This window comes from Arachis hypogaea, chromosome 9 (genome assembly GCF_003086295.3).
Source record: "Arachis hypogaea cultivar Tifrunner chromosome 9, arahy.Tifrunner.gnm2.J5K5, whole genome shotgun sequence".
NCBI lineage: Eukaryota > Viridiplantae > Streptophyta > Magnoliopsida > Fabales > Fabaceae > Arachis > Arachis hypogaea.
The window spans coordinates 97,676,116-97,698,789 of NC_092044.1; the positions used below are offsets into that span (position 1 = coordinate 97,676,116).

The 22,674-nt window shown below is 33.9% G+C and overlaps 2 protein-coding genes across 2 annotated transcripts; both read left to right on the forward strand.

Moving 5' to 3' along the window:
* Nucleotides 1-15,330: 15,330 nt before the first annotated feature.
* Nucleotides 15,331-16,550, forward strand: LOC140175170 (uncharacterized). The gene is made up of 3 exons (XM_072202108.1): nt 15,331-15,530; nt 15,583-15,654; nt 15,761-16,550. Exons 1-3 carry the CDS (start codon nt 15,331-15,333, stop codon nt 16,548-16,550), a joined length of 1,062 nt encoding a protein of 353 aa, XP_072058209.1.
* A 1,191-nt stretch (nt 16,551-17,741) lies between these two features.
* LOC140175171 (uncharacterized) lies at nt 17,742-19,404 on the forward strand. The gene is made up of 2 exons (XM_072202109.1): nt 17,742-17,991; nt 18,443-19,404. Exons 1-2 carry the CDS (start codon nt 17,742-17,744, stop codon nt 19,402-19,404), a joined length of 1,212 nt encoding a protein of 403 aa, XP_072058210.1.
* The last annotated feature ends 3,270 nt before the right edge of the window (nt 19,405-22,674 follow it).

Below are 22,674 nucleotides of genomic sequence, written 5' to 3' on the forward strand. Positions count from 1 at the left end.
CGGAGATTGGTAGATTAAGCAACTTTAGTTAAATGGTAAATTTAGTCAAGCAAACATAGTTTTGATTTTATGAGCATTGTGATTTTTTGAACATAACTGCAGGAAATTAAATGACAAGGAATTTAAAGAACTGGAAATATAGAAATAAAATGAAAGTAGATAACGGAAACTTAAAATGCAAGAAACTTAAATGACATCAACAATAAATCGCAAGGAATTAAAGGTTGCAAAAATTTAAAGAGCATAAGAGTAAAGAGCAAGAAATAAAGGACAGAATGTAGATGACAAGAATAATAAATTGACAGAATGTAGAAGGGAATTGGGTTATGGGTAGTCAAACAACTAGAAGCAAAAGAAATAAGAATTAATGGTGGAGAGGATCATTAGGGATCAGAGATGCAAGTTTTCATGAATTGATGTTAGTCAAGTCCTTCTCAATCATGGGTATAGATCCATGGCAAGTGGTTAATTGAATCCCAATCTCTTGGTGATCCAATTTCTCTCAACATAACCAATTGCCACTCTCGTGATCTAATTGTTCATGAGAAGAGATGAAGCTCAATTCTAATCCAGCCACACAACTTCCATAATCTCAACCAAGGAAAGTTACATCTCACATACTAACCAAGGTGTATTGATTAAGGAAATCATGAAAGGATGAACTCTAAACTGAATTATGTGGCTCAGTCCTCAAATTCACCACATAATTCTCATAGATTAACCCCTCTCTCGATGGTGGTTGAATCTTTGAAGAATAAGAGTTTCCTCTTTGGATTAACCACTTGAATTAAGAAGGAAAAGAGGAGTTCATCAATGCATTCAAACAAGCAGAGCTCTTCCCCCTAATGAGAGTGGGGTTTAGTGAATCATAGCTCCAATTTCAACAACAATTGCCATAAACAAAAATTAAACTAAGTGTAAAGAAAAAAAGAAGAAGAAGAAGAAGAAGAAGAAGAAGAAGAAGAAGAAGAAGAAGAAGGAAAATGCTTCAAACTTCAAAGTCCAGAAGAAGAGTTCCAAGAAAAACCAAAATAGCTCTCCGGGTATCCTCCCGGAAGTGCTAAAGAGTTCTCTCAAATAAAAGTGCTAAGAGTCTAAAATTCTAAGTGTCAAAAAGTCCCCTCAAAGTACAAACTCAATCTCTATTTATATTAGTCCCAAAACTCTTTCAAGGATCTTTAATTGGGTTAGCAATATGGGCTTCCTCTTTGTTGAATTCTTGGCTCAATTGGAAGAAGTGTTGCTAGACTTGGAAAGGAAGAGTTCATTCATCATGCTTCTGGCCCAATGGCTTGGCGTTTTTGTCAATAACGCTAGCCTTAATGCACGTTGGCAACGTGCATCACATTTTCCTGGGAGTGAACTTTCAGACTTGGGCGTTGCTAGCCCAAGTTGTTGCTAACAACTTGCTCTTCCTCTATTTTCATGCTAAATGTAGCCCAGAATTTGGGTGTCAATCCTCTGCTTCAATATGGACTAATATACATCATTGGAAAGCTCTTGATGTCTTCTTTCCAATGCCACTGGAATCACCTCATTTGGACTTTCCTAGCTCAAGTTATGCTTCCTCAAAGAAGGTAAGGTCAAGCTGCCAAGTTGTTGCCAAAAACGCACCCATTCTCCCACGTTGGCAACGTGCCTAGCCTCCCAAAGCAGAGACATGAGGCTGGCGTTGTTGCCAAACACGCCTCCTTGCTAGCACGTTGGCAACGTGCCCGTGCCCCCTCCAGGGCTCATCTCTAGCCTTCAGTTTTGCTTGTCACGTTGCCCTCAAACACGCCTTTGGAAGCTGGCGTTGGCAACGTGCTCGAGTGCTTCTTCAAGTGAGCTTCCTTGCCACATTTTGCTTGCTGCGTTGCCCTCAAACATGCCTTTGGAAGCTGGCGTTGGCAACGTGCTCGAGCCTTCCTCAAGGCTCTATGCTTGTTGCTTGGCGTTGTCCTTGAACACGCCTATGCTTCCTGGCGTTGGCAACTTGATTGGCACCCTTCCTGGCGTTGGCAACTTGATTGGCACCCTTCCTGGCGTTGGCAACTTGAGTGGCACCCTTCCTGGCGTTGGCAACTTGGTTGGCATCCAAGACTTGGTGCCTAGCCAAGCAACCATTCCTGGCGTTGCCTTAGAACACGCCAATGAAAGTGGCGTTGGCAACGTGGTTGGCATCCAAGATCTTGTCCCTGGCGTTATTGATGAACACGCTAATTCATTTCCAAGTTAGCAACGCTCTCGTGTACCCATAATCCTAGCTTGTATGCGTTGCCAAGGAACACGCCCATGCTTTCCCAGCTTAACAACGTGCTCGAGCTCCCCTTTGGTGCCAAAGTTGCTTGCTACGTTGCCAAGGAACACGCCTTCATAACTTGGCGTTGGCAACGTGCATCTCCTTTTCCTGGGCCAAGTTTTCCATTCAGCGTTGTTTGCCTGCGTTGTCCTCAAACACGCCCCTCATCTCTAGGCCAGCAACGTGCTCGAGGCTCTAAACTAGCTCCCCAAGATTGCTTGGCGTTGCTTTAAATAACGCCTATGGTTCTTGGCGTTGGCAACGCCAGCTTCTCCTCCTCTTGGGCCAAATTTGCTTGTGTGCGTTGCCTTGAATAATGCTTCTTCATTCCCACGTTGGCAACGCCCTCGAGCTCTCCATGGCTCAGCTCTTTGCTTGCCTGCGTTGCCATCAAACACTCACTCCTTTCTCCAAGTTGGCAACGCCAACATTTGCTCTCCAGGGCTGCCTGGCGTTGCCTTCAAACACGCACCCTTTCTCCAAGTTGGCAACGCCAACAACTTTTCTTCTTCTTGCCCAGCTTGCATCATTCTTGCTTCCATGCTTTCTTGTTTCATCACCTATCATCAACAAGGGAAATAGCTTCAAAGTCTTACCAATTCATGCAATAAATTTCATGAGATTTATTCATACTCATTCATGTATGTATTCCTTAAATCATTTGCATGAATTTGGCTAGAATCAACATGTTCCTTGGTGTTCTCATGCATGAAGACAAAACTCATAAAAGGACTTGTTTATTTAGAGAAAATGAGTGAAATTAAGCTAAAAACAACTAAACTAACTAGCTAATATAACAAATATGCAATTGCATCACTCATCTCAAATTCAATAAATCAAAACTTGCCTTGATTATCTTTAATAAAATAATTTATGAAATTAAGGCTATAAATAACTATATGATTTGAGACTTGATCATAATAAGACTTTTCAAAAGTTCTGGGTCTTACATTCTACCCACCTTACAAAAATTTTCGTCCTCAAAAATTGATACAAAACGAAAGAAATTTCATAACAGTTCACCCTTGAATACATTTAAGGATACAAGATTTAGAAAGGAGAGACCGTTGTCAAAGATAATACTCATAGATTTGAGAGAATGTATCCAATTCCAGATAAATAAGGATACTCAAGCAATGAAGTTTTCTAGACACAATTCAATTGACAACTCCAAAGATAACCCTTGAATCAAAGAAATCCAATAGGATCGATAAGAAGAAGGATCAGCGCATTAGTTTGAAACAATTTCAAGCTGAGTCAAAGAAGTATGAGGTTCACAGAAGAATATCTCAGACCTAAAACAAAGCTCACAGAACTCAAGAGCATGATTAGAAATACTCCCGAATACATTGTTCATAAAAGAATAAAAAATTTGCGGAAAAATCACTTCGCAGTTTAGAAGAAAATCAAGTAATAAACATTCTTCAAGAGAGTAACAAAAGCATAAACGTGACTTTGCTGTAATACAACTTCATGTTGAAACAGATCATGTAGAATTTTAAAAACAAACTGTACACAAGTTTTGGCTAAGAGCAAAAATATTTCCTCAACTATTTTAGAAAGATAGTTAGGTGTACAATCTTAACCAAAAGTAGTTCAGAAGACTCCAAAGAAAAATCAAATGCTTGTTCAAAAATTCTCAAAGTCCATATTCAAACAAGCGTGGATAACATTTATAGTAAGGACAAAAGAGGAAGTTAAACTCTTTTTAGAAAAGAAGTTCTGAGGTAAAAATTCGCTTACAATCTGGTAAAGAAAATAAGTAGTGCGTTACAAACAAACAGGTTTCCACCAAACAAGGAAGCTTTTCAAAACCTCATTTAAAATAGCGCATGCCAACTTTAAAACAATTTTGTCAAAAATTAAATAATGATTTCAATTATAACTAAGCAACTGAAAAATAAGTTCGATTTAAAACTTCTTCAAAGAGAATTCAATCTGCTTTATAAAATTCAAAACAAGGCTCCAAAAGTATACTTGAAATCACCATCTCACAATAATATTCAAGAAGATTAGGATGTACTTGAAAAGGAGTCAAGCCATACAAGAAATGATCTTAAATCAAAGTAGTTTAAACAAGATCCACTAGTCGTGCGACATCCAACAAGCTTCCAATTGATCCAAAAGAAAAAGTCATAGGAAAAGACAACTCAATCATTAGTAATTTCTCAAGGATAAATCTTTGACTAAAAACTCTTGCAGAGATAATGAGAGAATAAACGATGCACTAATTTGAAACGAATCAAACTGACTCATATAAGAATAAGATTCACCAGAGAAGAAAAACCAAGATCAATGGAAATGTTCAGAAAATGTAAAAGATTAGTTAAAAATAAAGTCAAGTATGACATTCATAGAGATGGAAGGTTTAATAGAGAATTTAGTCCGTTCGTAGGAAGAAAGCTATGAGTCCAACACTTTCAAAAGAACAACAATGGCATAAACCATATAGCATGCTAAATCAAACTCAATTCAAAATAAGTTAAGTGAAGCTTATCAAATGGAACTCAACCAGAGTAAGAGCGAAAAAATCCTTTCTTTCCAGAATCTTGGAAAATACCCAAATACATAATCAAATAAGGATGTCTGTTAGGACTATAGTAAAATCACTAGAAAGTCAAATTGTATTTTAAGTAAGTGCAGTTCCATAACACAGTAAAAGTACATGCAATGTATTAGAAATAAATTGTGGTCGAACCGTATAAGTAATCCTCAAAGTTTCATATATAGATAAGTATATATTTAGTCAATAGTAATTTTTTATAAAAATCTCAAAATTGGCTGTGATCACTGTCAAATAAGGAAAAAACTGAATCAACAATTTTTTCTAATAATGGACTCGGATTCTGGAGTTAAAATGCACAGCACATTAGGACAAGTTCAAAGCCATATCAAAGGATACATGAATCAAGAAGAACTCAAACAGAGGAAGGTAGGTGCAACAAGGATTTCAAACAAGCATATGCACTTAAGATCAAACAAGAATGCATATGATTAGAGGAATAAAGTTGAAAGAATCAAAATACTTTGCAAAAGAATTAGCAAACAAGAACTTCAATTTAGGACATGAAAGAATAGATCGACTCGAACAGTATCCAAAACACACAACTGAATAGCCTCGAGAAATAATTTCTAACGTTCTCAAAACTCACGATTTACTTTACTCAAAATTCATATATCAACTATGATAACCCATTAGTACTTTCATATACATAATTCACTAGTATTAAGCTGGCCAAACTTAATACCAAGAATTATGCAACGCAAGACTAATAGCGTTAATCAATAGAACGTCATGTGCATAAAGCTCTAATTTTCGTCATTCGACAAGACCTAATACATGAAAAACGCTCAGAGTATGCAACTGAAGTATAGTCGGTCTATTCCTCAGGCTCTACAGGAAGGACCGCTCTGATACCATAATGTAACACCCTAACTACCAAATCTCACACTTCCGGCTGCGCAACTCTGATAGCTCGGACATTACGATGACTCTTATACTATTTACTACTAAAATATGAGCCTGTTTAAAACTTTAAACCACAATACTGCTCCCAAAATTACTTTCGTTTGATAACGTACATCTATAGATACCATACAACTTACAAAATCCACAAAGAATTCATCCATATATATACATACGTATATAAATAAGATTACACACATTAATCAATACAATTCATATCCCTCTTACAGAATATATCAAGATAAAGGCGAGGGTACAATAAATGCTAATCTAAAGCAATACAGAGTATCTCAACAACAATTAAATAAACTCTTCGTGGCCTCTGCGCTCATATCCTGAAAGGGGAAAAATGTAGGGGGTGAGAACATCATCCTCGAAAGGGTTCTCAGTAGATGGTTTTTGGGAATTACTGTAATAGGATACATGAAGATAAACTGTACCAGTGATTAATAACCGACTTATGCCTCTTTTAAAAAACAACGGTTTACAATAAAAGAGAAATCTAAAATCCTTTTTTGAAAGAAGAAACTGTTCATTTAAAACAATATTCAAAAGCCTTTCAAAAGATTTATCTATGCTGAACCAAAATAGCCTTTCATACTTTTCCAGACCAGAAACACAAAACCAAAACCAACCATCAGTCCATCTCAATTCAACCACGGCCCTAGGCCCAAACAATCCAACCAACAACCAATTACCACAATCCAATAGAGTCCCAGTTGCAAACACAGATAGGAAGTTAAAGCACAAACAAATAATTACAACAAGTAGAATAATTAGCAGTTAATTACAAAGGCAACCCAAGTACAATATGCACACCTAAACAATGTCACATAGATGCATATGATGCATGCCTGTCCTAGTGGCTGATGATATCATCTGTCGGTTACCAAGCCAACCCGACGTGTCCGGTAGCTAACCTGGGCACAGTCTCTCTGTTGCGCATTAATATCATTAGAGGGAATATGTGCCCTATCACCATTAGAGGGTATCTGCGCCCTGTCACCATTAGAGGGTATCGGTGCCCTGTCACCCTTACAACCAGAGAGAAAACACAACCATATTCACATACAACATTCATCTCAGCCATCCAGCTCACGGTTCAATCCAAAACCAGCCAATTTATCAATACAGCCCTTCGGCTTAAACTCATAATTCATAATCAGCCATACGGCCCACAACTCATTCGGCAATCAGCCATAGTTCAATAGCATACACAGCCATTCCGGCTCATAACAAAACATCACTTCTACCATTCAACATCATCAAATTCATACATCGGCACTTAAGCCATAAATCACTTTTCTCAATTCATTCACTTTGAAATCAAGTTTCAACTCTTTTCAGCCTTGGCTTTAAAGATCTCATTTCTCAAATCATCTCAGGCTCATAAGCCACTTTTACTCAAAGTAAGTTCCCTTTTTAAAACAAAGCCATTCTCAGCTTTCTCTTTCCAAAACTTCCAAAACCATGGCAAGTTAATGATTTATTTTAAAGTATTCAAAATCATCCATCCAACAATGCAATTTTATAACAAAAGTTTCTCGACAGAGTCCCAAGTCTTTAAGGAAGGTCAATCTATATCAATTCTTTAAAATTCATTGAAACTCTTAAAATCATAGATTCTCAGCTCAAGCAAATAAAACTGAATTTATTATGAAACTGAACCATACAAAATCACAAGTTCAAATCCGGTCCAAAAATCAACTCATTTGAAATGGAACCGGTTCATTTTAATAAACCACTTTCAGATTTCTTTTTGGAACCCTTTTTTCTAACCTCTTCCAAAATGCCTCCAACTTAATTACTCAATCAAAAAGTCTAGTTTCCTTTAAAACCACTAAAAGCTCCTTTTTATATTGAAATCAATATTAGAGCATCATTCTTTCTTTCAGTGATTCAAATGGTAAAAATAGTTCATTTCTAAATAAGCCGAACTCAAGGCATAAAGTTCATTAAATAAATTAAGCTTGAAAACATAAATATTCTCTTAATAAATCAGATAATACAATTTCTCAAATCCAACCCTTTTTAAATAACTTTTCAAACAAGACTAAGATTTTGTAGAAATTTCAACAGCACCTCCCCTAAAACTTGGACTTTTGCCACCCGGTTCGGGTCCCAACTAAACCATTCCTCATTCCTTTTCAACAGCTCAAAACCAGAAATCAATTCAAAAGCAAGCTAAATCCAACAATCATCTCATTTTCATATCTCAAGGAAACCTTTTCAAAATCAAATCAATATCAACCGATTTAACTCATTTCCAAAGCTTTAAAGAAACGGTTTAGCAATAAATCATTTATCAAAACCAAACCAATTAAAGCAAACCAGACTAAATTTCAAAGAGTATTCTATCTTTCACATTATCAAGAGAGTCAACTCAACTCAAATCAATTCCCAACGGATTAAACTCAAATTTCGAATATTTAAAGAATCAACTTCAAACATCCCATTTCACAAAGCCGCACAACAAATTCAGCCAACAAACATTCATAAGCTTTCGAGACAATCAAATAATACATAAGACCGATACAGTCACCAAATACACATTTTCTCACATCAGTATCCATATATAATAATTTTAATACATAAAGTATAGTTTTTGGAAAGCGCCCCTACCTCAAAACGCAAATCTATAACCCAAACGCATCACAGAGTCCTTTTCGCCACAACCCGAAATCAACAATCAAAATCCCGGTTCCGCGTGTCTTTCTCAATAGTAGAAATAGCCTCAACGTCCCAAGTAAACTCGGATTCTAACTTCTAGAACCATCAACATTACAATTACTTTATTACACGGAACAGAACACACGCAGAGCTCTCGAAACAGGAATACTTACTGAAACTAAGAAAGAACGGCTGAACCGAACAGCAACGGCCTCTGAACCGGTTGGGTGGTAGCCCCAACAGCCACCTCCAGTGGCTGCGGCAACCTGACTCCGACGACGGTGACTGAAACCAACATGCCGCTACAATAAGATTCCCATAATCTCACAAGAAATGAAGACCAAGTTTGAAACCCTTACTGGCATACTTTCCCGGCGACGGCAGCAGGGTCTCATGTGGCAGAAACTCAGCCCAGAGCTTCGGCGGCCATGGCAGCAGTTCCGACGGAGGCGGCAGTGAGAGGCAGAACTGGCGAGCCCTTATCTTCCAACGGCGGCACAGCGGTAAGGAGCACGTGGCGACGTGTGAACCGGCGACGGCAGAAACGTGATGGCTCTCCCTCACGGCGCGTCTCCTTCTCGCGCGACTGGCAACGGCGCAGGCTAGAGATGACGGCACGACGAACAGTGGCGGCGGCGGTGCCAGGCTCTCCTCCGGTGACGCCATTCCCTCACTGCTCTCTCGGATCTAGCTCTCTCTTCTATCAACGGCAGCGGCGATGAAGGAACAGCGATGGCACCTCGGCGGCGACTCCTCCTTCCCGACACGATATTCTCTCCCTCTTCGTGAAACGGCGGCAGCTAGCAAGGGCGGCGACGACGCGACGGCGGTGGTTAAGCCCATCGCGCCGGCGCAGTCTCCTCCCTTCTCTTCTCTTCCTCCTTCCACTTGTGGTGAAACCCTCCCTCTCGGATCTTCCCTTTCCTGATCCCCCCTTCCTTTCTTTCTTTTACTTTGTTTTTTTTTTCTCCTGGTCTGTGGTTACTGGAGGGGAAAGAAGGGAAACGTGGGGCGTGTGGCTGGGGTGAAAGTCCGTGTGTGTGTATTGGAAATTAGGGTTAGGGTTAGGCTAGGGGGTAATTTTGTAATTTCAATTAAAAATAGGAACAATATGGTAATTGAAACCCAAATTAAATCCAACATTAAATATATATAGAAAATACTATTTGTTCACCAATTTTACAAATTACTTTCAATAAAATGTTCAAATCCAAAAATTAGAAATAATATAATTAATTTTTTCATTTTCCAAAATAGCAGTATTAATATTTAAAATATTAATTATTTAATCCAAATCATATAGAAATCCTTATTATTTCACAATTACCAAATTTATAATCTAAATATAGAATATAATCCAATAATTATAAAAATTGGATAATAATCATAACTCATCTCAAATTCAATAAATCAAAACTTGCCTTAATTATCTTTAATAAAAAAATTTCTGAAATTAAGGCTATAAATAACTATATGATTTGAGACTGGATCATAATAAGACTTTTCAAAAGTTATGGGTCTTACAGGAGAAGAGAAAGAATATGCAAAAGAGGGGAAAATTGTGAAAATGAGTGTGCTGGAATTAACTTCAAAAGAGTATGCTGATTGAGTCATTTCTCGTGGTTTCTCTTTATCTTTTAATCATTTTTTCCTTATTTTCTATTTCATTCTTTGTCATGTTTTGAGTTTCAATCTTACAGTGCGATGTGCATTATTTGGGGACTATGTTAATCAAGTAAATCATTTCCTTGCCTCTGGATATGTGGAGCAGCCTGTTGTTGTCATTCAACTTGCAAAAGTCAAGTTCTTTAGGGGTACATTGTTTGTTTTCTGTACATCTCACTGCTACTCTAGGTGTTGTCTCCAATAAACTTTGCTAGACTCTTTCTGTGTTGCTGTGTAGGTCAAGTAGGTCTTCAAAATGTGATGTATGCCACCCAGATGTTATTTAATCCTGATCTTCCTGAAGTTGTTGAATTCAGGCAGAGGTTAGCATGGTTTATTTTGTTAATTTTTATTATATTCTTTATTTACAACCAATCTGGAGTAACAAGTACAAGTGTCTGGCATAATTTTTTCTAGTAGGATTGAGCAAGGTGTGAATGGTACCCATCCACTGTTTATTGCAAATGAGGGTAAAGTTGTCTCCTTGGAAGATGATTTCGTGCGTTTAACTAGAAAATGCACTATTGAAGACCTTCAAGATAACAATGAGATTGACATCTTTTGAGTTAGTTGTGTTTATGTTTATTTTATACACAAATTAATGGAAAAAGAAAATCAAAGAACAATTTCCATATCTTTTCTTTAATTCATATTGTTAACAAATGTTGAACTGTCCATTGCATAGGAGGGTTCTTTTCTCATTTTTGGTACAATCCGAGGTATTGTTGAGGATGGAGGTTGGTGGTATTCTGTTTGTGTATGTGGAAAGGGTATCTATCCTCAAAATGGTACATATTACTGTGATTTTTGTTTGAAGCACATAACTAATGTGACTCCAAGGTCAGAAATTTTGTTCAAAATGTCTTTTCATTTTGTCTTGTGGATTATTTATAAAAATAATGTTTCTTGATATTATTTATTCCGAATCATTGTGTTCCTTTATTTTTTCTCTCTGCAGATTTAAAATTAAAATAACACTTGAAGATCATAGTGGGGAGGGTATTTTTGTTCTCTTTGATCGTGAGGCATCTTATTTGCTTAAGAAATCATGTGCTGACTTGTTTACTGAGGTTCAAAGAGATGCAAGTGTATATTCTTAGTTTTCTTTTGTGTGTTGTTCACTTATGGGATGTGATATGTTTTATTCAAATTGTGTATTTCTTATGTATTACTTTAAAAATAGCTTATATTTGGGGATATTTATCCTCCCATATTCCAACGGCTCATTGGAAAGAAATTACTGCTGTAAGGTTGATACTAAAGGTGTCGCACATGATACATTTTATGACACTTTCCGAGTTAGGAGAATATGTGATTATCCCACCCTTATTGCCATGTTTGAACTTCTCGATTATGATGCTGATGACGAGTCTACTCCAAAAAAGGTTACATATACATATAATTATTTTTAGATCGTGTAAATTGATGATTCATTTCTTATTTTTTTATTGTGCTGTGGTGAATTTTTGTTATAGTCTTATATATTTTTAAACTCTTGTGGCATATGAATAGGAGCCTGATTTACACAAATCTATTCCCTGTGGAAAAGGGGATATTGATATTAAGAAAGAGTCAACAAAGAATTTTATCAAAAGTGACAAAGTTGCTGGTGAGTGTTCTGGGATTTTATATAAATCCCGAATTCTTATAGATTTTCTGGCTGAAAAATAGCCTGCTATTTCTGGAGGGATTGAGTTTGCTGCCTTAATTAATGGTGAACATGGAAAAGATGAGAAAACACCCAGCAATAATACTGTTAGTGATTATCTTTCTACTGAACTGGATATATTGCTTAGCTCACCAGAAAAAGAAACTCAGGTGCTGTTATATAATATTTTTTTCTCCTTCCCATGTGTGCTGTTTCTAAATAGATTTTGCATTCTTGAGTGACTTTCATATCTGTTGTTAATTTCTTTGTCATAGGAGGTGTTGTCCCACGTTCTCGATGCACCTTCCCAATATGAAGAGAAGCTTATTCATGAAAATCATGTTGTCAACACCAAGGGCAAGAGGAATTTGAATCCCCAAATTGAAGAGGCGGCTACTAATGCAGATGGGCATGGGTTCAAGATTGCCAAGGTTAATGGAGTTTGATTTAAGGTGTGGAATTGAGCTGTTGTGTCTAGGTGTAGGTATTTTATATAGTATATCTATAAGTGTTTAGGAAGGCTTGTGATTCCAAATAGATTGAAATGTAATCGTGCTGGCTGGATGCTATTTTGATTTAACTTTTTTGGACTGTGTCCAACAAATAGGATTGTCAGATATAGGAGTTTTCCTTTTGTATTGGCTCAGGTCATCTGCCAACTAGGTCTATTCTCAACTCCTTCTTTTGTAATATTGACTTTGCTAGGGATTAGACACATTTTCAATGTTGTAGCCTGTTTAGGTTACATACTAGGATATGTAGTCAGATGTTGGAATCCTCCTTATCATAGGAGAGATAGCCATATGTAATTGTGTATATCACTATCAATATTTTAATGAAATGCAGCAGTTCTTATTTTTATTTGTTTATTGTTGTACAACTTTATCTTTTCATGTCAATTAGTTATTGGTGTTGATTATAATACTTTATTTTTTTCATTTTCTGCGTTATCAAAGGTGTGCATGGTTATATAAGTTCTTTATTGGTGTGTTTCACAAGTTCTGTTCCCAGTCACCCCCTTTTTTTTTACCTGTTGCTTATAGGAACTTAACAATGTGGATGTCTTTTTGGCAATGAATTAGGGGTAGTTCTTGCAATTTATGTTTCAACCTCTTATTTTGTTTTGTATGAGTAACAAAGATGTCTCATAATTCTGTTCGTGCTAGAGAATATAGGCGAAATTCTTTAAAAAGAAAATGAACACAAAGTCACCATCGAAATGCAAGAGGTCAACTGAATTGACCTTCGTGATATTTTTAGTGTTTTTTGCTCCAATTTTTAGAGATTTGATATCTATGGGAGTCTTTGTAGTTTATTTTCGTTTTGTAATATTTTAGAGGTCCTCGATTCCTCGATGCCTGCTCTCTTTTCGAATGATTATTTGGGTAATTTTTATTGCTCTACCTATATTTTTGTAGTTAATCTTTGTGTTTCTAATAATTTATCTGTTTATTTTATATGTTTCCAATGTTTCTATTTATTTTTATTTTTTAAAAAATTTAGTTGAGGTGTCCCAGAATGTTAATCAGAGTTCAAATCTTATTTTGTCAGGTATAATAATATCTTTAAGTATTTTATCCCTGTCCAATTTTGTCTTTGTTAAATTATATTTTAAGTTCTTTTGATTTATATCTAATAATAGATTGGTTTATTGATTTATTATTGTTTTTTTACATTGTTACACCTAAAAGATTTACTTTAACTATTAGTAACGCAGAGAATTCCTAATTAAACATATCACCAGACTTCTGTACTTGGTCTCTTTTTAATTTGACAACTCAATATTTGTAAAATCAAACATGATAAAATAATTCTAAATATCATTTAAAATAATTATAATAATCCTAAATTGTGATAAGTTGTTATTAAATTAGCTAACATAATCGTCAAATTGTTTAGTTGTTGTTGTTTACATGGTTGAAAGTGATTAAAATAGTTAATAATTGATTCAAAGCACATAGTTACTGAAGGTAATTAGATTAGCCACCGTAAGCCTGACCAGTTGTCGCATGTGGTTGAAATAATTAATACCATTATAAAATTCTTTATGGGATCATTTAAATCAGTATATAAGTTTAATTTATATAGTTGTTTCAAACATACACAAGTACTTGAGGTTATTAAATTGTTTAATTAGTGTTTATTCTTGTGTTGGACAATATGAAAAGTTTTTTGGTTATGTGATTGAATTCACGTAATTAGTTAATTAATTAACTTTTCTAGCTAAATAATAGACGAGAGTTATTTGTTGAAACTTTCTTAATTTCATGTCATAATCAATAGTTGTATATTAAAAAAAAGTTTAATTATTCTGTCGGTTCCTCTAATTTTTGGAAATCTTCTATTAGTTCCATATAAATATTTTTTTCTTTTAGTTCTGTCTGTCAAAATTTTTTTTCAGTTTTTTCAATTATGCCTCTCTTGATAGTGATTTGGTCAATTGTATAAGGAGATGTTTACAAAAAAGAATATGGTGCATAGATTCAATTAAAAGAAAAAGAAAGGCTTGGCAGCCAATTAAGAAAAAAAATTGTACAATGACTCAATTAAAGTAAAAAAAAAAATATAGGCACTTGGTTAAAAATTTTACAAAATTTCTAAAGACCAATTGAGTCATTAAAATCTAAAAAATACAAAATGATTCTAATAGTAATTTAGATTATTTAATTTGAACCTTGATAGTTAGTATGAGTTATTAAAATAATGAAACAAAGTCTATTCTAATGTTAACAAAAATCAAACTGTTCTTGAATGTGCATTTAGCTTTATTTATATTTAGTTAGTTGATAAATCAATGTTTAATTTTGATTGGTTTTCATAGTTTATTACATTTTAATGTTCAATTTGCATGCTGATTATTAGATAATTAATTGATTTCTTATTTCATGATTACTTTTTTTTTATGTTTGGTTGTCGAATATATATTTACATAAGTTTGTGTTATTTTAAATCAAAATGGATGATATAGACCAATCAGAAATATATGATCCTTCGATAAATTCATTCAGTCAAGTTGGTTCTGTTATTGATCATTCTCTGTTCTTGTAAAGTGAGATACAAGGTACGCTCTCTTTCTTAAATAATATATTATTCAAGAAGAGTAAAATAGGATTCTTATTTACTTAGTGCTAAAAGATTCAATTGTACTTCTGTGATGAGATATTATTCAGTTAGTGTAAAATAGAAATAGTATTTTGTGATATATTTTTCTGACAAAATTTAAAGGAGTCAAGTATTTAGTCTATATTACATCTGTATGCTAATGGTTTATTCATTTTATGTTGAATCTATTTCGTGTCATATAATTGAGATAAAAAAATTTTATTGTTGTGCATATTTATTTCAACTTTATCTTTACCAGGTTGCTTTGATGTTGGTGATCTTAACTATGAATATTCAAGTTGTGGTGTCTGTTTCTGGTTATTAGAACATGTTGAAAGAGACTCTATAGTTAATCATCCTATTTTTACTGTTTGTTGCTCAAAAGGAAAAATTCAGTTACCTTATCTCTGAAAGCCCCTAGATCTGTTATATAATTTGATTAATGGACATGATAGCAAGAATTTATACTTTCAAAAAAATATTTGATCTTATAACAGTATGTTTGCCTTCACGTCTCTTGGCAGTAAGGTATTGGATTCAGTGAATGATGGGAGGGGTCCACCACAGTTTATAATAAGTGGTCAAAATTATCATCGGATTAGGAGTTTGCTCCCAGATGCTGGTCAGAAGCCTAAATTTGCGCAGTTATATATATACGACACTCAGCATGAGATAATGCATAGGCAGCGAATCTTTGGGTACATGTATTTGAAATTTAGTTGTTCAGTTTGTATTTTCCTGATGTTTTAGTGTTATTTGTATTGGAAAACAGGTTTATAGCTGTGATTTGATAGTTATACTGTGTTTTGTTCCCGTTATAATGTGTTATTAGTCATTTTTTGCTAATAATGATATATCAAAATATATGACAATTGTATTATGTGTGGTTTCTAAATATATTTTTGTGGTTAATGTATATTTGTTTTAGGCAAACATCTGAGATAGATAAAGAATTGATAACTGAGTTGTTGCAAATGATCGATACTCATAATGTTATATCACAGTCATTTCGAAGAGTCAGAGAATTCTATCAGTGTCATCCATCTGAGAATTTCTCTTTGAAGTTGTATTCGCAAAGGAAGGTTGATCGAAGAATTTACAGTGCTCCTTCTTGCGATGAAGTTGCTGCTTTGATTGTTGGAGATTTTGAATCGTCGGATCATGGTCGTGACAGTATTGTTCGATCTACTGGTGCTCAATTACAACGTATTTATAAAACTCATGCTCTGTATTGGCCCTTACAGTATCCTTTGTTGTTTTCATATGGCGAGGATGGTTACCAGCTGAACATTGCTTATCGAGGTGAACAGCCTGGATATGTTCCTGGAAGGAGAACAAGGGTTTGCCTCAGGAAATTCATATGTTTTCATCTTCAAATTAGGGAGCACGAAGATGGAATTATTCACAAGTGTAGATGGTTATTTCAACAATTTGTTGTTGATTGTTTCACCATGATTGAGTCCCAAAGGTTGTATGAGATTAGAATAAAGCAAAGTACAATTAGAGGAGAAGTCCTTCAAGGAATAAAGAAGGCTATGCGTCGTGGCAGTGATGAAGCTTCTTCTATTGGGACACGAATCATTTTGCCTTCTTCCTTCACTGGTGGTAGACGTTATATGTCTAATCGTTGTCAAGATGCCATGGCAATTTGTAAATATTTTGGCTATCCAGATTTATTCCTCACTATTACGTGTAATCCAAATTGGCGTGAATTTTAGCGATTCACAGAGCGAGAGTGAATTCCCATCGCTGATCGTCCTAATATCTCTTGTCGTGTCTTTCATGCCATGTTGAAGTGCCTCCTTAGCGATCTCAAGGAAGGTGTGTTTTTTGGTCCACTTAATGCAGGTATATTTTTTTCTCGCTTAGCATTTCAATTTCTGTCTATTGTCTTCGGATATGTTGTTGTCTGGCTTCTTTAGGATGTTTTTGTATTCTTTAGGTATGTATACTATTGAGTTCCAAAAAAGAGGTCTACCACATGCACACATATTAATTTGGCTTAACGGAGAAAGCAACTTAAAAAGTGTTGCAATTGTTGATGAATTCATCTGTGCCGAGCTACCCAATCCCCAGAAATTTCCATCTCTTTATAATGTCGTCACCAAGTACATGATCCATGGTCCCTGCGGTCGACTTAGACCGAGTTCTCCTTGCATGAAAGATGGTAAGTGCTCAAAATTTTATCCGAAAAGATTCGTTGACCAAACGAGCTTTGATGAAAATGGCTATCCAATATATAGACGTCGTAATATGGGTGTGACAATGAAGATCAACAATGTTAATATTGACAACAGATTTGTTATGCCCTATAATCCACTGCTGTTAATAAAATATCAAACTCACATAAATCTTGAGTTCTGTAATAAGTCAAACGTCATTAAGTATCTTTTTAAGTATGTCAATAAGGGTTCGGATCGAGTGACTGCAACTGTTGAAGAAACATATGATGTTGGTGAATCTTCTCAGGTGGTTGATGAGATCAAACAGTATTACGATTGTCGTTATTTATCACTGTCTGAATCCATGTGGAGAATTTTTGCTTATGATCTTCATCATAGATGGCCATCGGTACAAAGGTTGACTTTTCACTTGCTGAACTAGCAACATGTTGTATTCGATGATGCTGATATCACTACTCATGTTTATTTGCGCAACAAAGATTTGCTGACGATGTTTACGAGTTGAATGATGGCCAACAGGCGGTTCCCGGAGGGGCGGTCTTTAACATATGTTGAATATCCAGGCAAATTTGTCTATTGTTCGAATAGCAGGGAGTGGAAGACAAGACAGAGGTGATTCTCAATTGGAAGATTGAGTTTCGCTCATTCCTCTTCTGGTGAACTTTTCTACATGCGGATGCTTTTGAATGTGCAGAGAGGTTGTTCAGTTTTTGAAGTATAAGAACCATGAATGGTGTTACTTATGATACATTTCACGAGGCATGTTCCGCCATGGGATTCTTGATAGATGATAAGGAGTATGTTTCTGCTATTAAGGAAGTCGTCGAGTTAGCGTCAGCTGCACAGCTAAGGAGGCTTTTTGTGATATTGTTGCTATTTGTTTCCATTGGAATACCTCTGTCAGTTTGGGAAAAAACTTGGGCTTATTTGTCTGATGATATTCTTTATCACAGAAGACATGAGCTGCAATATCCCGGTAAGAATTTTGTTCATGATGAAATTATTATATGATAGGCAGGCACACACGCACGCACACAGTACATAAATGATATTATGGTGCTAATATTTATTAATTATCATTAAACGTAGATCTAATGATAAGTCAGGACGAGTTGCAAACATTTTGTTTGTTGGAGATTGAGAAACTATTGTAGAGTAATGGAAAATCATTGAGAAATTATGCTGGCATGCCGGTTCCTAATAACTCTTTAGTCTCTCAATTTAGCAATTTGATTCTGTTGCGTGAGTTGCAGTATGATACTATTTCTTTGGCTCGTGAGCACAATGCAAATATCTTAAAGTTAAATGAAGAACAGAGGGTAGTCTATGATAAAATTATTGATTGTGTTTCGAACAAGAGGCACGGATTTTTTTTGTGTACGGGTTTGGTGGCACTGAAAAAACTTTTTTAAATAGAGTTTTGTCAGCTAGATTGCGATCTGAGAAAAAGATTGTTATAAACATTGCTTTTAGTGGTATTGCTTCTCTGTTGTTACCTGGTGGTAAGACGGCGCATTCTATGTTCAATATTCCTGTTGAGCTGACTGAAGACACTGTTTGTCGGATTAAGAAAGATAGTCCAAAAGCTAAGGTAGTCCGATTAGCCGATTTGATTTTTTGGGATGAGGCACCGATGACTAACAAATTAGCATTTGAAGCGCTCAATAGGACATTGCGTGATATAATGGTTTCGGTCTCTGATAGGAATAAAGATTTACCTTTTGGTGGGAAGGTGGTTGTTCTTGGTGGTGATTTTAGGCAGGTCTTGCTAGTTATTCCAAAAGGTTCTCGTGCTGAGATTGTGATGGCTTCCATAAATTCTTCTATCCTCTGGAAATACTGCGAAGTTTTGCGATTGACAAAAAATATGAGGTTAGCAAGTGGATTGGAACAATCAACTGCTCAGGAGTTAAGGTCGTTTTCAGATTGGATACTTCAAATCGGTGAAGGTCGATGTGGAACTCTGGTCAATGATAAACTTTTTGTTGATATTCCTTCTGATCTAATCATTTCTATTTTGGAAAATCCAATGGAAGATATTGCAAATACAATCTATCCGAATTTGGTTAAGAATTTTCGTGATCCAAGATTTTTCCAAGATAGGGCAATACTGGCTACGACTATCGAGAATGTTGAAGAGATAAACAATTATATAGTTGACTTGTTGCCCGGTGAGGAGAAAAATTATCTCAGTACTGATTTGATATGTGGTAGTGATGCCAATTCTGATGTTGATGTTGATTGGATAAATGTTGAATTCTTGAATCAGATTAGGTGTTCTAGTCTACCTAATCATTCGTTGAAGTTGAAAATAGGCGTGCCTATTATTTTGTTAAGGAATATTGATCCAGCTGGGAGTTTGTGTAATGGCACTCGACTTGTTGTGTGAGATCTAGGGACAAATGTGATCGGTGCAGATATTGTTTCTGGTAGCAATGTTGGGGAAAAATTTTTCATCACCAAAATGAATTTGATTCCTAGTGATACGGTTATATCGTTTAAATTCCAACGCCATCAATTCCCAGTTTCTTTGTCATTTGCGGTGACAATCAACAAAAGCCAAGGTCAGACATTATCAACAGTCGGTTTGTTCTTGCGTCATCTTGTGTTTTGTCACGGTCAACTTTATGTAGCTCTTTCCCGAGTTAGGAATAGAAATGGTCTTAAGATTTTACTTTGTGATAAAGGATTAGTTGATCCTACCAGGACTGAAAACGTTGTATTTAAGGAAGTTTTTGATAAGATATAATGTAGTTTTTTTATATTTTCCAATCTTATCTGTGTAATTTATAGTTTTGTTTTGGTCTACATTTTCTTTAGAGATGGACATTTTCTTTGTGGTATGTCTAAAATCATCTCAACCATTTTGTGTGCACTAGATGCACCATTTTTTATGAACCATTAGATTTTATTAAATGAAAATTAAAAGATGTTATGAAAGAAGAGTATTCATATGGTTTATAAATATATAATATATTAGTATGTATATACATAAATACATTTTAATACATAATATTTTAAAAATGGCAAGTATAATCTTTTTCTTTAAAATAAATGTAAAACATATCAATACATATAAAATTTTTTTACTTTAAAGTTTAAATTGATATAATGTCATATATCAATTTTTCTTGGCACCTTTTTACATAATTTGTAAGAAATAAGAAAATACAAGTTAGAATATACTTTTCTAATTTAACTTTTAATAGTTGAATATGTAAAAATTTATTCATAAATAATTTTGGACGAGTTTAATATTATTTCACTCTTAAATTTGATACAAATTCTTTGTATTAGAAAAGATTTTGTATTAGAGTATTCACATTTAATGTACTTAATTATGCACTAAAATGTTATGTATTTATTAGAGTCTATCAATGTTCTTCTTTTATATTAACCTTTGATTTCTATGTAATATAATCTAATGGTCTATATAAATATAGCATATTCTATAAGCACCTAATTGTTGTGCTCATTTAAAAGATACCATCTTCTTTAGTTGATAAATTTAATGGTTCATATTTTTATATTTTATTTTGATTCCTTTTTTTGTTTAAAAAGTCATTTTTTAAATACAGTTATTTTATCCAATATCAAAAAGTTACTTGACTATGTGGTTTTCAAAATATTAAATTTTATTAAAAACTTGATTATTTACTTTTTTAAATCTAATATTGTTTTTTTCAAAAAAAAAAGAAAGAAACTATATTGTTAATATATCCATAAAAGTAAAATATGATCATTTTATTAATAAAAAATAATTATTTATCTTTTTATAGAAAGAACAATTAGATGATACCAATGCAAATTTGATTTTAATCTATCATAATGTCATAAAATAATTTGATTTTAATCTGAATTAGACTTTATCCATACAAATTTATTTTATTTTTGTTATTTTTAACATATATATTTAAGTAATAAATATATTATTAGTAGTAATTTTTTTATAATGTCATATATCGATTTTTCTTGGCATATCTTTACATAATTTGGTTAGTTTATTCAGATCTCAATTGATTTTGTTCTTTTTTCTTTTTACTTCATATTTTCATATTTTTCATATTTTATTTTGATTCTTTTTTTTTTGTTTAAAAAGTCATTTTTTAAATACAGTTATTTTATCTAATATCAAAAAGTTATTTGACTATGTGGTTTTCAAAATATTAAATTTTATTAAAAAACTTGATTATTTACTTTTTTAAATCTAATATTGTTTTTTCCAAAAAAACAGAAAGAAACTATATTGTTAATATATCTATAAAAATAAAATATGACCATTTTATTAATAAAAAACAATTATTTATCTTTTTATAGAAAGAACAGTTAGATGATACCAATGCAAATTTAAGTTTAATCTGTCATAAAATAATTTGATTTTAATCTGTATTAGACTCTATCCATAAAATTTTATTTTATTTTTGTTATTTCTAACATATATATTTAAGTAATAAATATATTATTAGTAGTAACTTTTTTATAATGTCATATATCAATTTTCCTTGACATTACATAATTTGGTTAATTTATCCAGATCTCAATTGATTTTGTTCTTTTTTCTTTTTACTTAAAACGTCTATTCATATATTTTTATTTTATTTTTGTTATTTCCAACATATATATTTAAGTAATAAATATATTATTAGTAATAACTTTTTTATAATGTCATATATCAATTTTTCTTGACATCTTTTTACATAATTTGGTTAATTTATCCAGATCTCAATTGATTTTGTTCTTTTTCTTTTTACTTAAAACGTATCTCTTTTAACAGATGAACCAAATATTTGTTTTTTAAAAAAAATAATTCAGATTATTTTTTTAATACATTGAATTTGTATACAATTAAAAAATTAAATATTTAAAAATATGGATAATTTTTTTTTACTATCAGTCTAATAACAATTGGTTGCAGGATTTTGTTTTTATTAATATAATCATCTCAATCTAAGCATAAAGGTAATTAAAGTGAGATAATCTGAGTTATTCTAATTTTTTTTACAAAATTCATCAGTTTCACTTGATTAGGGATCCCTAAACCACGTTACTAGCTCACCCCATCTCCTCCATCCCTAACCCAATCCCCATCGGACGCACCATGTTGCCGCCCCTATCCTCAACTGAGGCTTCAGCTTCTCTCCTCGGATTTGGGCACATGCATAGAAGCTTTGGGTATCTCTGCGATTCCATTCGATCCCACTATGAGGGTCTTGTTCTATTCCTCGTGTCTGATCCTTCTCCTCAACGTGCATCTGTCTCTCTGTCTCCATCATACCTCATTCTCCATCTCGATTTCTCCGTTTTGGATAGCAGACGTTGCCACCGCCGTTCCAGAGGTATATCTGCGCTATCGTTCCATTCTCCTCCTTTTCAATCTCTTTCTCGATTCCTTCTCTAGTTTCAATTTTTTTGTGTTAATTGTTACTTTTTTTTTTTGGATTCATCCTTTAATTTTGAATTGTTTGGTTTCTGATTTAATCATCATGATTGTTACTTATTTTTGTAAATTAATGGTTCTCTCCTATGTTTATGCTCTTGGTGTTTGTGTGAAATAATTTTCTTGTTAGGGGGTTTGCTCATTATAAATTATATAATTTTTTTTGTGCTATTGGACTGAAGTTAACTGTAGTGGTAGGTATAGTTGATTGATAAAATTTTG

Bases quoted from the DNA above. Each gene is read 5' to 3' on its own strand.
- LOC140175170 (XM_072202108.1), top strand. From the start codon at position 15,331: ATGTTTGCCTTCACGTCTCTTGGCAGTAAGGTATTGGATTCAGTGAAT. The intron at 15,531-15,582 runs GTACATGTATTT...CTGATGTTTTAG, and splicing joins CATAGGCAGCGAATCTTTGG to TGTTATTTGTATTGGAAAAC. The intron at 15,655-15,760 runs GTGTTATTAGTC...TATTTGTTTTAG, and splicing joins TGTTTTGTTCCCGTTATAAT to GCAAACATCTGAGATAGATA.
- LOC140175171 (XM_072202109.1), top strand. From the start codon at position 17,742: ATGAATGGTGTTACTTATGATACATTTCACGAGGCATGTTCCGCCATG. The intron at 17,992-18,442 runs GTAAGAATTTTG...GAGTTTTGTCAG, and splicing joins ACATGAGCTGCAATATCCCG to CTAGATTGCGATCTGAGAAA.